Source organism: Natator depressus, chromosome 10 (genome assembly GCF_965152275.1).
Source record: "Natator depressus isolate rNatDep1 chromosome 10, rNatDep2.hap1, whole genome shotgun sequence".
In the NCBI taxonomy this organism is placed as follows: domain Eukaryota; kingdom Metazoa; phylum Chordata; order Testudines; family Cheloniidae; genus Natator; species Natator depressus.
Genome location: NC_134243.1, coordinates 58,244,103 through 58,260,734, shown reverse-complemented (window position 1 = coordinate 58,260,734; position 16,632 = coordinate 58,244,103). Strand labels below are relative to the sequence as shown.

Here is a 16,632-nt window from a genome sequence, read left to right as displayed (position 1 = left end):
TGTGGAAAGCTGGCTGAAGGAAATGGGCTTTGTGACACACAGGAAGAAAGGAGGCTTAAAGGAAATAAGTGGTGAGGAGGAAGGGAACACAATGTAGGGAAAGAAAGAAAAGAAATAGGGAATGGCTGTTAAAGAAAAAACAAAAGGGAAAACTTGCAGAAAATCTATATTACCAGGGAGTAGTGTGAAGGGGAAAGAAGGAAGAAAACACGAGATGCCAGTTTATTTTGTATGGTTTAAAGCTAAAATATTTCAAAATGCCCCCAAATGTTTAATTTTATTAGTGGGTGTCTAACAATTCTTGCTATGATTCAGGTTTTAAATGAACGTTTGTTATAATTTCTATTTTCCCAAACTCCTATCTACTTAAGAAGTTGTACAAGGCTACCTGAAACCTCCTCTGTGGCAGTGCAGTATGACCACAAATGTAATCAAGTGTACAATCCCTGCTGCAAATGAGACAGGGCATTCAAGACTAGGGATCTTGGGTTCTAGGAATTCACTTCCTTTTGGTTCTCCAGATCCCAGAGTTGTTGACTTTCAGGATATGCTGCAAGATTCCCCTGTTTCCCCCCCACGATTTTTCTTTGAGGTGTTATGGAGTGGATAATAGAAAATTCATTTTGGGGTTGGGATGGTTTTCTGAAGAAGATTCTTTGAATGATACGTAGTAACTCTGACTAATCGCTCTTAATTTTATACAGCCATAGAGAGAGATCAGTGCAATATCTAAATTACCCCCTCTCAGGCCATTTGATATTCATGGGGTATGAATTTTTTAACCTACTAGGAGAATTTAAACGCTGACATCGACTACCACTGGCAATATCTAATACACTATGCACAGGCAACCTTAATTCTGGCATTTCCTAACTTTTGAGTACTTGACTTTGCAACTGTAAAGCTTTTTTAACATTGTTTTTGTATGTAGTTTTAAGATGTTTTAATCTAAATTGCATGTTCTCCCACTCTTTCTTCTGAATCTGTAAAATGTAGCACTTTGTGTGCAGAGGAGCACCTACCTTTTTAAGCAGATGTTCTTAAAATACAAAATCTTATGAACCACCTGTAGGAATTTCGCTCCTCTCAGCTGAGATGGCATGGAATGTGAATAGTGGTGGGTAGGGGTGGGGGTTTTGTGTATCTGTGAGAATTCCATGAAGTAAGCGCTCCAGATCTGTGAATCCACTGCATTTATAAAGCGTATTTTTAAAGTTGTGATCATTTTGATTCAGCGCTTCAAGATTTTCAACTGACCCCTTTTCAGATAGTGATTGTTTGATTGATTGTTTTTATATATTGTAATAGGAATTTCTCAGCTCCTCACACTTGAGAGAAAACGTGTGTTTTTGAGTAATATGACCCATAACTCATTTACATTAATATCACTTAACATAGTGATATAATTGTGTTTTAGCTCTGCTCATGTCACAATTTAGAATTCCAATATTTTTAATATGTTGAGTTGAATCCCCTATAATCTCATACAGCACTCAGAGTGATTAGTGCAAAATAAGTTGTTCACTAATCTAACCAAACCAAAGGAAGCACATAATTTGATACATTGCACTTGCTAGTTGCACATATTGTAAAATAAGTAAGTTGTCATTTGAAAATTTGGCAGTCTCCTCCTTACTCTCTGTGGCTGGAGTCTGAGCTCTCTGTGGTCTTAACCTCAGAGTCTCTTACTATTTTAATGTATTTTTCTAGTTTTATTTAGTTAGGTTCAGGGGAATGTATGCCAAGGCATTCCCTTTGCCTGGCCCTTACCAGCCAGGACTCTTGTCACCAGTGCCTCCTTGGTAGGTTGGGGAGTTACTGGAGGTTTAGGGCCTGTAGTTGGAGCAGGCAACTCCATTCCATATCAGTGTCCTGCAGCTTCGGACCACCTACAATGTCTGTCAAGCTTTCCTAGATCACATCAAGGGTTTGGTAGTTCACATGCTTACCGACAATACTGCTGTCATGTATTTTGTGAACAGGCAATAGGGAGTATGTTCCAGTGTGCTCTTCCAAGAGGTGATCAGCTTGTTGCAGTTCTGCATTGATGAGAGTATTGCTCCAGTAGGCGATCGTTTGCCTGGGGTCCAGAATCATCTCACAGGCCATCTCAGCAGGAATTTTTCCTGGGACCACGAGCGATGTCTGAAGCACAGTTTTTTGTGAGTCATCTTTGCAGCCTGAAGCATCTTGGTGATTGACCTGGTTGCTACAAGGGACAACGGGAAATGCTGTCTATTCTGCTTTCAAGGGGGTCTCAGGCCCGGCTCCTAACTAATGTCTTCTACCTCACCTGGAAATTGGCTTTCCTGTTGCTTTTCCTCCAAACTTGATCATGCCACCAGTCATCCTCAAGCTGAAAGTGGATCAGGCCCAGCTCATCCTCATTGCCCTGCCATGGCTGAGGCGGTGTTGGTTTTCCGACCTTCTCGCTCTGTCGATTCAACCTCCCATATCCCTTACTCTCCATCCTGATCCGCTCACATAGAATCACGATTGTGTCCCTGTATCTCACGGTGTAGCTGCTCCATGGTTGAATGAGGAGGAGCAGCAATGTTTGGCGGCTGTTCGACAGGTCCTACTTAGTAGTAAAAAGTTCTCTACCAGGATGACCTCTTCGGCAAAACGGAAGTCTTTTTCGGCGTGATAATTAGTCTGCGGAGTTCAGCTAATGCTGGCTAGTATCCAAGATGTCTTGGAGTATTTTCTGATTCTTCAGTCATCGGGCCTTACGCTTAGCCCATTGAGGGTGCATCTAGTGGTGATCTCAGTCTTTCATCCACCCATTCATGGTAGATTGGTATTTTCCAATGCCATGGGTAGCAAGATTCTTGAAAGATATCCTTTGTTCTCCATCCGTCAATGTGGGAACCGGTTCCCTTGTGCGACCTTAACATAGTCTTAGTAGCTCTCACGGCACCTTTGTTTGAGCCTGTGGTGTCCTGCCCCATTCTTCTCTTCTGTCAAAAAATGCAATCCTTGCGGCGATAACCTCTGAGAGGCGAGTGTGTGAGTTGCAGGCTTTGATCGCAAAGCCTCTTACATACAGTTCTCCAGAGGTAAAGCAACATTGCAGCTGCACCCAAAATTTTTGTTTAAAGTAGTCTCTCAGTTTCATTTAAACCAGGCTGTATATTTGCCTATGTTTTTTCTTGAGCCACAATCATCTCCAGAGGAGCAGGGTCTTCACGCATTGGACATGAGACGATATCTGGCCTTTTATCTGAACAGGGCTAAACCCTTTTGGGCTTCTTCTCTTCTGTTTGTGTCATAAGCAGACTGGATGAAGGGACAAGCAGTCTCCTCACTGATGATCTCTGAATGAATAACTTTTTGCCTCCAGATTGCATACAAAACAGCATCAGCTACGCCCCCTCTATGGGTGTGAGCTTATTCTATGAGAGTGTAAGCTACATCAATCGTATTCTTAAGTGACGTCTCAATATTGGACATTTGCAGGACTGTCACCTGGTCACTGATGCATACAATTATGAACCATTACACCATTACTGCAGCATCCAGAGCAGATGCAAACTTTGGGAAGGCAGTTCTGTAGTCCTTGTTTAAGGAGACTCTGAGCCCCACCTCCTGCAGGTATTGCTTGTGAATCATTTAAGTGGAATACATGGCTGAAGCTACTAGAAGAAGAAGTTATTTACTGTAACTGGCTCTTCAAGCTGTGATGCTGATGTGTATTCCACAACCACCCTCTGTATACCTTCTGCATTTGAGTCTAGTCTCTGAGCGTTCGGTGCTAAGAAACTGAGGGGGTCGGAGCTGCACTGCCTCATATAGCCAGGGAAGTGTTTATGGCCACGAGGTGCAAGCGCTGCCACTCTGTGGGTATTGTGAGGTAAAATTCTCCAGCTTCAGTGCATTGGCTGCATGCATACCTCAGTGGAATACACATAATTTCTCAAAGAACTACAGTAGGTAACCACTTCATTTCTCTGACAAGTCTGCCCCTCAAAATGTTACTGGTGTGCTTCTCTATCATCCTAAACCTTTAGAGAATCTGGATGACTAACAGGACTCTTTTTTAGGGTACCATCTATTGCTAGGGACTTCACTTTTGAACATTATGCAATGTGTTTTAAATGTCATTAAATGCATGAGTGATCTCTGACATGTATGAGACACCATGTCTAGGTCTTCCTTGTTTATTAATGGAATGAGTGGGGCATGGTCTATCACAAACTTGAAATTATCAAGACTTTTCAAATAGCTTGCTTACTTCTGCTATGGCAGTTGGCTTGCTGTAAATATTGTCTCTTTCTTTGTCTTGGGATATGTCACCATGCCTGGTACTGATCATAGCTGAGAGGGCCAGTCTCAAGTCAGACTGTGAAAATATTGGGCAAACACTTCTACACTGGTGGTATATTCTATACAATAATTAGATATAACCAAACCAGCAACAAATGTGTGCTCCTGGATCACTATATTGGTTTAATATGGAGCCACAGACAGTCCTCTTAGACACTCCAGCCTATAATACCACCCAGACAAACTGGACTTCTGTGATAATATGTTGTTAATACCAGAAATCACCACACATTAAGTTCTTCGAGCCTCAAGGGGCCAGTCACTTACACAGGTCAATGGATGCTCAGAAACTTACATCAAGGAGAATGCTGTAGCCAATACTTTAGTAAACTAACTAAAGATTTATTAGCTAAAATCAAGTATGTATTCCAAAACCAATAGCAGGGATGTTAAATCTGTTACGTTGCCAAAATAGCTTTTGGGGACCTTAGTCCTTTTGTTCAAAATTTCTCCTGTCAGAATTCACCAGCCCAGAGATGGGGTAACAAAGAGGTATTGTAGGAGTAGGATTTTATATTTGTATTAGAGGTTATAATAATTGAGGGTTATAATAATGTAGTTTGTATTAAATGTATTAATGTCTGATTTGATTTCATCCTGCCAGCCACCCTTTTTGATTTCAAGGCGGAAATAGACCAGAATAGTCCTTATGGCTGACTATGGTCACCTTTTGTTTTAGGATAAGATTTCATTACAGGGTTTGCTATAAGGTCTTGCTTCTTGTATGCATTGCAAACTAAATTGTGTAAGGTTCTTGTTTAATCCCTTTAGTAACCATATAATCCTTTCCAAAATGTTATCCTGTCTGAAGGTCTCTGTAAAAGACTGTTTGTGTGAATGAGGAATGTATGCATCAGGAGAAGATAAGGTGTGACGGCCATTGTTATAGCGAGATGGTCAAGGAAGAAGGAGTAAAGAGACTTAATGACACCAGAGAACCATCAACGCGCATCCATAATGAAGGAAGGGCAGATTGACGACCCTGAGGTGGAGGCTGGCACCCCTAAAGACAAGACAATTAATTAAATTGAAACCAGGACAGGATGGCCCTCTCGGAGGTGTTTTGGAATATTAACATCTAAAGATAACACCAATTAAGGAGTAACGGGTCACAAACTGACACAGCAAAATCCATAGACTTCAACAGAGAAAAAAATACTGTAAGAACAGGGTGCTTGGCCATGGGACTTTGGGTTTGTCTTGCCACAACTCCAGGAGCATCGAATCATGACTGACAGAGGCTCTTCTCTGCGACCAATCTGGCTGGCCACTAGATTGATCCAGACTCTGGACTGGTAACTGTAAACATCAACTGGCAGGACTGTGTGTGTGTGTGAGACTGAAAAGCATATGCTAACTGCTGTATTCTCAGTAAATGCAGCGTGCTGCCTTCTCCCCTATAAAAGGTCTCATGTGCTTTGTATGGGCATAACAGTATCCAGGGGCCTTAGTTCTCGCTTTTTAGATCTTGACCCTTTTTGATGGAAAAATGCTTGATGTGTTATGGGTCAGACTGTCCCATGGCAGACGTGCTTTGACATCAGTTCTTTATATGAATTGCAAATTTTTGATTGCATCTTTTGCATACGTGCTGACTGAGGTGTCTTTGGGAATGACATGCAGAGGCTCTTGTTTACAGTTCCTTTGTTATTGCTGAAGAGCTAAGCTGAGGGCATTTCTCAGACTCGCAACATGTTTGAGTTACAAACATATAGCAAAATTTCATAATTCTATACACATTATAACCAGATAATAATACTCAGATTAGAACTTTTTCCAATGATACCTCACAAGGTATACTTTGTACAAGATTTATCACAATTTTGTAAAAGTGGTGACCCATATTCTTCTAGATGGTCACCTTCCCCTTTAGACATCGTCACGGGCCATACCTGGAGATGGGGACATAAAGCCATCTGGAACAATATTTTATAGGCTTCCAAATTCTGTGTGTAACTGGAGTAGCTCCCCACCTAGACCAGCTGGCATCTGCTGAAGAGACTGCAGACTTGGGAGCATAAAATGCTAGCCCTGGGGATGTGGCCAATACATTCTTTACACCCTCAAAAGCATGCTCCAGTACTTTATCCCAAAGCTGTAGAGTCTGTTTTAAGTATTTCATAAAAGATTTGGCCTTTAGAGGACTGATTTGGTGTGACTTGCTCCAATTTTTTATCATACCGAGGAATCACATCGGTTCTCATGAATTTCTAGGTGATGGCATTTCAACTATAGTTTTCACTTTTCTGAATCATTTCTCAGAACAAATCTATATGATGTGGTGAAATTTTCTGCCCCCAGTAGGGTGGGGTACTGTGGGCCTGCCATGCCTTTATACTGAATGTATAAAATATTCATTTTACTTGTGTCTAACAATTCCTACTTGTTACATAAACTATCTATATATGATGATTTTTGCAGTCTTTGTAATTTACTGTTGCACAAATATTTGTTTTAAAACCTGCCTGGAATATTGCATACTTTAGTCAAAGTTGTTTATCATTTGGTGTAAGAGTCTCATTTTCAGGAAAGAAAATGCTGAGTCTGGTTAACATGAGCAGTATGATTCATGCTACTTCAAATAATTTTGCATGCTAGGTGTTTTATTTGTTTGGTTCCTGATGGTTGTTGGAGGCAAATTGCTTCCGCAGAAAAATGTTCACTTCTCTCTCTCTCTTTTTTTTTTTTACAGCAATGCTCCCAATTTACAAGCAAATTAGAATAGAATATTTGTAGTAACCAATATGTTAATAACCAGGCAGAGATGATTTTCTAGGAGGAGTTAGACATTTTTCTATTTTAAGTAGTAATTTGTAATTGTATAAAATGAACAAGATGAACTTTTGCTTAGTAGGCAAAAATTTAAACCAGTAAAGAATTGGCATTTAAAATTGGTAAATATCTAAAGCTAACAGTTTTCATTCCATATTATCTAGTTCATTGCACTCTTTTTTTATTTAATGTTTAATATTTTGCACAAGATTTTCTGAGCTGTATTCTATTTCTGAGTGCACCAAGAGTGCTGCAATTCAGCAATATTCATTGTTAAAGCAAAGTGCAGATTTGGAATTGTGTTTTCTGATTTATACTAAAAGATATTACAAAATACATGTATCATATGTGGGGGAGGTTTCTGTCATTGGTTGCTAAATAAGCATAGACATTTTCAAATGCTTCAAGTGTTGTGAGCTTTTAATATTGTGGGTATCGTTGGTTTATTAATCACTGTCTTCAGATTAGGGTTGAATAGTGTGTTTGGATATTTTTTGAGTACAATACTATGTTTGTTACACTTGGGACAGGTATCTAGTTAATGTTTTCTGTAGTCAGTGATAGTCTTTTTAACCATTTCTGATGGTGAGGCAACACTCAGGAGGCTGTTCCTACTCAATTTTTAATGTTAAACATCTGAGATTTAATAGAAAACCTCAAAACCACATTTTAAGGCTGGATGCTGTTAAATACTTGACTTCAGTGGCATATTCCTGGTGACAAGCACTATCCCTTGTGATGTTTCCAGGATTGGGACTTCAATTTGTAAAGCTGGTATGAGCAAGTAGTAAATTTTAAAAAGACTCACATCACATGCTTGATAAATCTGAGAATACAATGAACACAGAAAGATTAGAACATATCAGTGAATAATTGTGTGGGGAATATTGCAAACTCTGGCTTCTTTTTGAAACAAATGATTGCCTGAGCTTAAATTTAAAACCTATGAGCACAACATCTCCACCTTCCATTCCCCCCTCCTCCTCACTTTTTTCCCCACTCGTATCTAATCGGTCACTCATTCTCTATTCCTTTTCCACTTTCCCTCCTTGTTTATTCCATACCCCACTTTCATTATTGGTTCCTCTTCACCATTTGCTTTCCCCCTCTATCCCACACATCACCTTCCTCACTTCCACTGTGTGGGTGTGAATAAGATGGGAATGGGGAGGATAGAGCAGGGAGAAGTTCTTTCCCTGTCTGTCCTGGACAGCATGAGCAAACAGAATCCGGGAGCCTTGGAACACCATCTTCCACCACCCCCTGCCACTATAAGCATTGGCAAAGATGAAAGATGAAGCTCCAGAAAGTCTCCCCCAGGTCCTGCATACCGAAACAACCAGGGTAAGGGGTGGGGCCTGGATTGTGTCTCCTCCCACTCAGCCAGCAGTACTGGAAATGACTGTAGTAAATGGAGCTCTGAAGCACTTTCCCACCCCTTTATGGTATTGCCTGGGGAGTGGCTGTTCATATGGAGAGCCATGGAGCATCTTTCTCACTGTTGACCATTGCTACCAGTTGTGGCCAGAGTAAGGGTGGAGCACTGTAGTACCTTGCCACACCTCACACCTTCCAACCCCAGCCAGTAACTTGTGAGGGCAGCTGCTCTGCATGATGAGCACAACCCTGTGTGTGGTGCCTGCAAGCCAGGAGACACAGCCTTACAAAAGTATGGCTAAGTGGGAAAGTCTGGCTGTTGCCTTGAATGGGTAGGTTAATTGAGCTTTTTGTATGGTTAAAGTTTTCTCCTGAGATGAAGGTTTTAAAGGATGAGTGAGCATATGTGGGTTTCCAGGGTTGATTAGCTCAATCATAGATTTCAGAATTACTCTTTTTCTGTTACATTTTAATTTGTTAGCAAAAGAAGTTATTGCCTGCCTTGTGGTTTGGGGGTGGGGAGGTGGGAACTGTCCTAAATAGCTCTGAACTTTTGCTTCATTGAGAACTAAATCAGAGTTGCAGTGAAATGCTGATTTCCTGAAAGCCTAAACTAAAGCTGCTACTTTACATTTTTCTTTCCTCACCACCCCATGTCTTTATTAATACATGGAAGAACCTATTTAAAAAAAAATCCACGCTAATTGTCACTTAAATGGTTTGTTAAATTAGTTTGTGCTTGTTGCACAGGTAGGCTATGTATGACACTGTGTGTTCTGGTTAAACTTGGAACTCCTCTTGCTGCACTACAGAATACCAGTAAAGGATATGTGCCACCGCCTGCACTCCTTTTTAGTTTATTGTGTTGTGGCATTTGCTTCAAATGTCGATATACCCTAGTAGCTCTATTGATTCTTCCCACCAAATTATTGATTATGTGAGATGTCTTTATTAAAAGTGGCAACAGTTACATGAAATTACAGTAACCTGCTGTGAATTACTTGGTTTTACTTTCTGTATTTCACAAATTTGAATTTTTGTGCACCCCTGCATGCACTTGTTCTCCCTTCCCTAGGCATCTGAATGTGGGTTTCATTTTGTGCTTAGGAACCGGAGGGTTACGTCTCCAGAATTATGATGATTCTGCTGCCAGCACTTTCTTCTTGGTTTTCCAATTTTTGTATTGTTTTCATCTGTTGTTATAGCACCGTGTCTGCATTTGGGAGAGTAGGATGTAACTACTCTAAGATTGTGGACTGTTTTTTGTTCTGTGATTCAACTAGCAGGGGTGTACTCATCATGTTAACACCACAGCCCAAACGTTTTACCACTTCAATTCTGAGTTCCAAATACTTTGGTAACGACTCTGGACATCCAGTTTTATATGTCAGCTTCCTGCATCCCATCAATTTACTACACGGCTTCTTTCTGATACCACTTTTCCAAATAGTACTGCCAGCATTAGAAATGTTCATTTTGCTTATAACAGATCGATAGCTATAACAATGTACAAAAGTGGATGGACTAAAGAGTGACATTTAATCATATAAAAGAAATATATGAATAAGCCCACATTTAACCTGGCAACTTGCTTTCTGTACATTGCACAGGGCTTCAGGTTTTGTTTTAATGTTGTGCTGGCAAATATTTTTAATGTAAAATGTCTAGTCAGTTCAAAAATGGGTTTATTTCGAACTTTTTTTCTTTTGCTTTGTAGGAAAAACATCAGATAGGGGTCCATTTCCACTATATGGCAGAGACCCGGGACTACCAGGTTGTCAAGTAAGTGTGGTGATCATTGAAAAGAAGTTGAATTATCTTCATTCAGTAATTAGTTGAATTGACTTGAACATTTCAGGCTAATAGTTCTTACCTAAGACAGAAATGAATGTCAAGGTCTAATAGCACTGGCTTGAATTGTACTTTGTGAGATCTAGGGCTGTCCAACTGCCTCACAAACCTTTTGTGTGTATGTTTGAGGTGAGTTTAGTGCTTGTGAAAGGGGAACCGTTCCACAGTTCTGGAGACTCAAGTCCTTTATTTAACAAAAGAATGGATATACATACTATGAGTGCTATATATTTGGCACCTTGCTTCCCCAATATGCTTTACCCCTTTCCTAGATTGGATCATCTTGGGCTAAGCCCTTTCAATTTTTGGCCTCCTTGCCAGCTGGTGTGATTTATTTCATGTAGGCCACCAAACCATGAACTTCCAACAACTACTGACCTAGCTGGATTTGAATAGTAATCTGGAGGACTGAGCCCCTGTATATAAAAACCCATCCCTTCAGTCTTCTGGTTTTTTTCCTCCCTGTGCCTTTGTGTATTCTTCTGCCAATGTGCTTTCATCCTGACCTGTAACTACTCAGGTTTTCCAGTCTTGGACCAAGTTTTTCAAAAGTGGCTAGTGATTTTTGGGTGGTGCTGTTTGCGGGATCTCTAACTTCAGATTTCAGAAAATGCTGATCATTCACTACCCCAAATTAGGACATTTTAAGGCCTTTCAAGGTGTGAACCCAGAAACAGAGGTGCTCAGAATCACTTGTCTGAAAATCTCACCCTTCTTTTTTTCTTGAGCAGTCAACTAGTCAGGCCAAATTGTCAGTCAGAGTGGAATGTGCACTCATTGAGTCCACCAGATTAATTTTCATTTGTGACTCAAGTTACAATTTGAAGTCAGTTTTCTAGACGTGAAATGTTGGTAGTGTACATAATACAGTGCATTAGCAAACTCTCCTATTTCTTCTGTTTAATGTTAATGCTCCTTAAGGCAGATAATATCCTCAGATTTCTACATTTTTTCACCAACATAATCCTGTGTTATTTTTTATAATGGTTTTAGTAATGTTTAAAATAAGTTGTAAGCTGCAAGCATATTTCCATTTCAGTGTCAATATGTTCATTTTAGATAAACCTTTTTTTTTCCAGATGTAGCTCGTAGCCAGAACAATTTATAAAACAAAATGTGTTAGTCCCTTTCTTAAATGTTTACATTTTTTAAACTACACCTTGACAGTACTCCTGAATTTATGGTGAAAACCAAATGTTGTTTTGCCAACATTTTTAAATAACTAGTGTATTACATGTCTAGTGCTAGGAGAGAATTTAATTTGTGATTATTTATTTTCAGTGGGGAAAATATATTCTTATTTCTAGTAAGCATTCTAGTCACTTTGAACTAGTGTTTTCAGGAATGTCTAACCTTGGAAAAACTTAGCTCTTGGATTTGACACTTGTCCAAGTCTCTAAATAGTAGTTTGTAAGGCGTGAAAAGGCAGCACCATGTGGCAATACTGATTGTAGCACGGCTTCTCCTATTAAGTAAGGGTCATCTTGATTCCTCTACTCCTTCTCTTCTCTACGATACAGATGTTGCAAACAAAGACCCATTTGTATCTGTACTGCGAAGCTCTTATTAATATTCGGTCTCCCAAAAAGAACCAGTACCTCTTTAAATGCAAGTTATGGACTTCACGTTATTGCTAGTCTAGACAGTGGTAGATTGTATTAACATTATTAGTGTTGTTCAAACAAGTCAGTATGTGCAATATTTAAATATAATAATTTAAATTTGACATTATTTTGGAAGCAGGCTAATTTACTGATTACTTTCATTCGTGCTAATTTTTTATATTGCAGAACAGGTTTATAATCAAATTACATAAAACTGTTTTGTTCCGCAGTGGTAAGAGGTTAACTTTGCTTGTAGTTTCGCTTCAAAGAAATCGGTTTTGTATGCCCATTTTTTAGTGACGCCAGTTCTCTATTTTAATTTCTGTTGATGAAACTATTTTGAAACCAAAAGCTTCTTTATTCTAATCTTTTTTTATTTTGTTTTGTTAAAAGATTTTCCTGGGATTTCCCAATCTCTTTGTCTCCCTCCGTCCCCTTTTTAGAAGTTGTAAATAAAAGGGAAAAATAGTTTTTTAGTAGATGAGATTCCTCTGTTTTAGTTTTGATCCCAGTTGTCTTTTTTTAAAGTTTTGTTTTGTTTTTACTTTACAAATATAAGATTTCTTAATGTTTACAGGGGGCTTAGAATTAAGATACTGTAAAATCTGTTGATTTAATTATTTTCAGTGAAGTTCTGTGACAGACCACAACTTGTGCTTTAACTTAAACTTCTCTTCAAGGTACATGATACAATATCTCTTACGTTATAATTGATCATCTTGCTGATTTAGATGTGGTGCTGTGTGACATGGATCTCTGTAGAGACCTGTTTGTAACTCAACATTGTGGTTACAATGATAACTGGTGAAAGTGATATAGAAATGTGGTGGGGTTTTTATTTGACTTCTTATTAGTTGAATGAGAATTTTCTAGCAGAATTAGTAATGTGAAATGTATAATACGTTTAGAACCATTTTCAGGAGTGCCTCAGTTTCATTCTCAAAAGAGACTTATGCACTTAGGTTCCTAAGTCTTATTGAAAGTTAGTGGAAGTTAAGCTCAAGTCCCTATATCACTTAGGCTCTTTTGAAAATTTTACTGTAAATCTTCAAAGGCATGTTTTATTTATCTTCGTAAAACTTTTAATGCAGTAAAATGTATATGCTGAGTGTTTAAACGCATAGAAAACTATTAAGAAATAATTATAAATATATTGAAATTACTCAATAGGGAGCTTGAGTTTTCAAAGTTACTTTTAGCAAAAAGTTTTTCGGATGCTTTTCTGCTCCCTCTTTGAGTATTAAGCTTTTGGGGCCAATTACTTTGTTTTTTAGCCCAATCCTGCAAAAACACATGTAAATAACTTTGTTCATGTGAGTTGTTGTTTCATCTCAGTGGCACCATTCATGTGTAAAATTATTTACCTACATAAATGTTTGTAATATCAGGCCCTTCATTTTTATCCCATGTAGCATGAAGAATGCCAGTACTTAATGCCCAGTAGGCGGTTTTCCTGAATTATGGTGCAGCGTACTACAGTTTTCCAGTTTATCACAAAAACTATTCCCGCAAACCAAACAAACTTTGTGTGCGGCTTCTGAAAATTGGTTTGTCCAGATGTTTAATGACCTGATTCTGCTTCCCCCCTTTTGGCTTCAATGCATTTTGCCTCCCTCCTCTGGATCCTTGGTATGTCCTGCACCTTTCTGTCTCCTACAGCTTCTCTCCTTTGGAAAATGCAAAACCTCAAGGAGACATCTAGTAAGATGGTCGATTTGAGTCGTAACCAAATCAGTGACTGTCATTGTTTTTTAGAAGAAATCCAGAAATTGTGATCTACTAATAGAATAAAGTGCTATGCTAGGCCACGTTATAAAAACACCGTATTTGGTGTCCCTTTAAATTGGGTTTATGTTTATATTTTTCTATGTGGAATCACTATCAATTTAAGTTTTGTGGGGTTTTTTAATTGCTTCTCTGTAAACCTTAAAGAGTGCTTTATTTTGAAATGAGTTCTTGTAAATAAGGGAAAGTGCCTGTTTTCATCAAGTTTATATGTTGTAAGACTGAAAACTAGATGTTCTGTAAGTGAAATGAACAGAGATTACATTTCACATTTTGAATTGTGAATGCATGGCTGGATTTTAACCAGGTTCATGAAAGTATCTGGAGATCAGTGCACATATATTTAACCATTCAGATTTTAGTTTTTATACTAAGCAATCAAATCTGCATTATCTTTAAAATGCACCCTAGATAAATAGGGAGGTCATAAACAATGTAACTGTATGTTAAGGTTCACAGCTATGGTTGGATTAAATCTTAATTATATAGTAACATTTTGTACATATAGGAAAATAATATATTAAATGCTCTACTTTGGTGAATCCAGACAATCACGAAGGAATAATGGAACATAGTGGTGGATTTTTTGAAGTGTAGATGTATATCCCTTTTAGTCTGTATTGAATGCTATCCAGACTTTGAATTATTACCAAGATGTAAGAAAGTAGTTTTAAAAAAAACCAAACCTGAAGTGTAATAAATAGTAGACAAGATCTGAACAGAATGAAGAGAGAAAATCAGCAATATCTCAGTTTAAAATGTAACATGTTTATGAACAGCTCAGTTGTCTTGATATACTTAATAATTCTATAAATTGTATGTGCAGATGTAGACAAGACATTCTAATTCTTATTATAAAATACACTAAGAGAATGAAATTGATGATAGCCGTATAAATCTATGAAACATGGTTGTTGAAAGATACAATTATGTGAAAGTATCTACATGTTGTGATGGACTAATTACATTTTACTCAATCAGTGTAAAATATTGTATTGTAAAATATTTTATGCTGTAGTGATGGATTTTTAACACATTTGTGGCTGTTAGTATTTTGTAAGTATCGTGGCTATTGCTAATAACGACGTTTGTTCCAGAATCTCTGTTTTGGATCAATAAAAAAAGAAGAAAAAATCAGTAGCAAAAATAACAGTATTTCCAGTAATATGCTACACCAGTTTCTCTTTAATGGCCCATCAGTTATGCTATTGCCATGAAGCTAACGTGAGGTGACTCATTTAGCAGCATATTATTACATCATTTGAACATGATGTAAGGCACATCAGGCATTATTAAATTTAGCCAGAGTTTTACAATATGTCAGTAACATTTTATGCACATTAATAGCATAGTTAGTGTTACTTATGGAAATTTATCTCAAGCAAATATATTTAAGGTAGATTTTTACACTGTTATTTTTTTCTCACTTTCATTTTATTCCTATGGTGTAAATATTATTATACAGGGTTTGGGAATTTTTTTGTTTAACAGGGATAGAATGTACACTACAAGGGAATGCTAAATGCAGGTCTGAGTGCTGCTTTGGAATATGTTTTATAGTTCATAAAATCACTTTAAATATAGCGCTTATTTGGCTTGTCCCTTGAAGGAGAATTTAGCTGGCTTTTCATTCTCTGTAAAACTCAGATTGACCCGATGGATCATCCTCCAACCTTGCTACGTTTTAATATGCAAACATCCTCCTCATCTGGATCCCAGTCATAAGGAGGTTGGAGTGTAAGCTCTCGGTTCATTCAGGCTGGAGGATATTATAACTAAATAGAAAATAGAACATAAGCACTAGCTATTGGAGCTCATCCACTCAGATTTTTCTTCTGTTCTCTATAGGAAATTGACGGCCTTTCTGCTAACCAGGTCAGCATAATTCAATTCAGAATTTAATGTGAGATTTTAAAAGGTTACATCTTCTTGCCTAAAACTTTGATCAGAGCAGTGAGAGTAAAATCCAGATATTTGTAGGAGTGCAGTTGCATTGACCTTCTTGTTATAAATGTTCCACAAAACAAACAAGTCACTTTTATTTTGCGCCACAACTTTTAAAAAGGATTATTTTGAGTAAAGAGAGTATAAGAAAATAGAAGTTAAGGATGCCTTTTGTGTCAATTTCTTGGGCAGTTTGTCAGTTTAATTACTTTGGCAGCAGCAACCCAGATTTGATTACAAAGCAGATTGCTTTGCATAGTCGGTATTTGGCTCTTTGAAAACTTCAATGGGATTTTTTTAGCGGAGCAGGCAGAGTGCAGATCTTGGAAGCATTCCTTACTAGGTTTTGCTCAGGTGTTTTGGGAACTCCGTTATACAGGGGGGAGGAGGAGGGCGGAGGAGAAAAATCCAATATGTACAGATACTCCAGAAAGTGAGAGCACCACCAATCTTCTGTCAGGTGGAAAGGAAAGTAAGACTGAAAGAAAGAAGCAGCTCGGAAATAATAGTCTTGGGAGTGGGAAAAGATCTGAGAATGCAGCCTCCTCAGAGGGACACAGTTTCTACATCCTTTCCCCCAGTTCAGTTTTCTATCCCCTATGATGAGTTTATAGTTCAGTCACTGAAAAATGAAGTTTGGGGTTGACCAAAACAATCTGTAAATTTGACTAATAGTTTTGGATTAAAAAAAGAAAGGGAAAACTTTTTAAAAAGTCAAAACTTTTCATTCTTCTTCGAGTAGTGTTGCTATGGGTGCTCCACTATAGGTGTATCTGTGTCCCATCCCTGTACTGCTGATCAGAGAACTATGGTAGCAGTGTCTATTGGGCCTGCACATGTGCTGTCTCTTCTCATGCTGTGCCAGGAGACTAGCCAGCATGTGTGGGTAACAGTCCTCAGTTCCTTCTCAACCAACCCTGGCTAGAGATGGAGCCCTTAACTGTACTTTAGGAGATGGTTAAGTCTCCTTTTC

The 16,632-nt window shown here is 38.3% G+C and overlaps 1 protein-coding gene across 18 annotated transcripts in view; it reads left to right on the top strand.

Annotated features, from left to right (window-relative positions):
- The window catches only part of TCF12 (transcription factor 12), a 283,371-nt gene that overhangs the window by 174,605 nt on the left and 92,134 nt on the right, over window positions 1-16,632 (top strand). For all 18 annotated transcript variants that reach the window (XM_074966265.1, XM_074966272.1, XM_074966284.1 and 15 more), the window contains one exon: window positions 10,193-10,257. In XM_074966265.1, coding sequence (XP_074822366.1) covers window positions 10,193-10,257 — 65 coding nt within the window. The remainder of the gene's footprint in view (window positions 1-10,192; window positions 10,258-16,632) is intronic.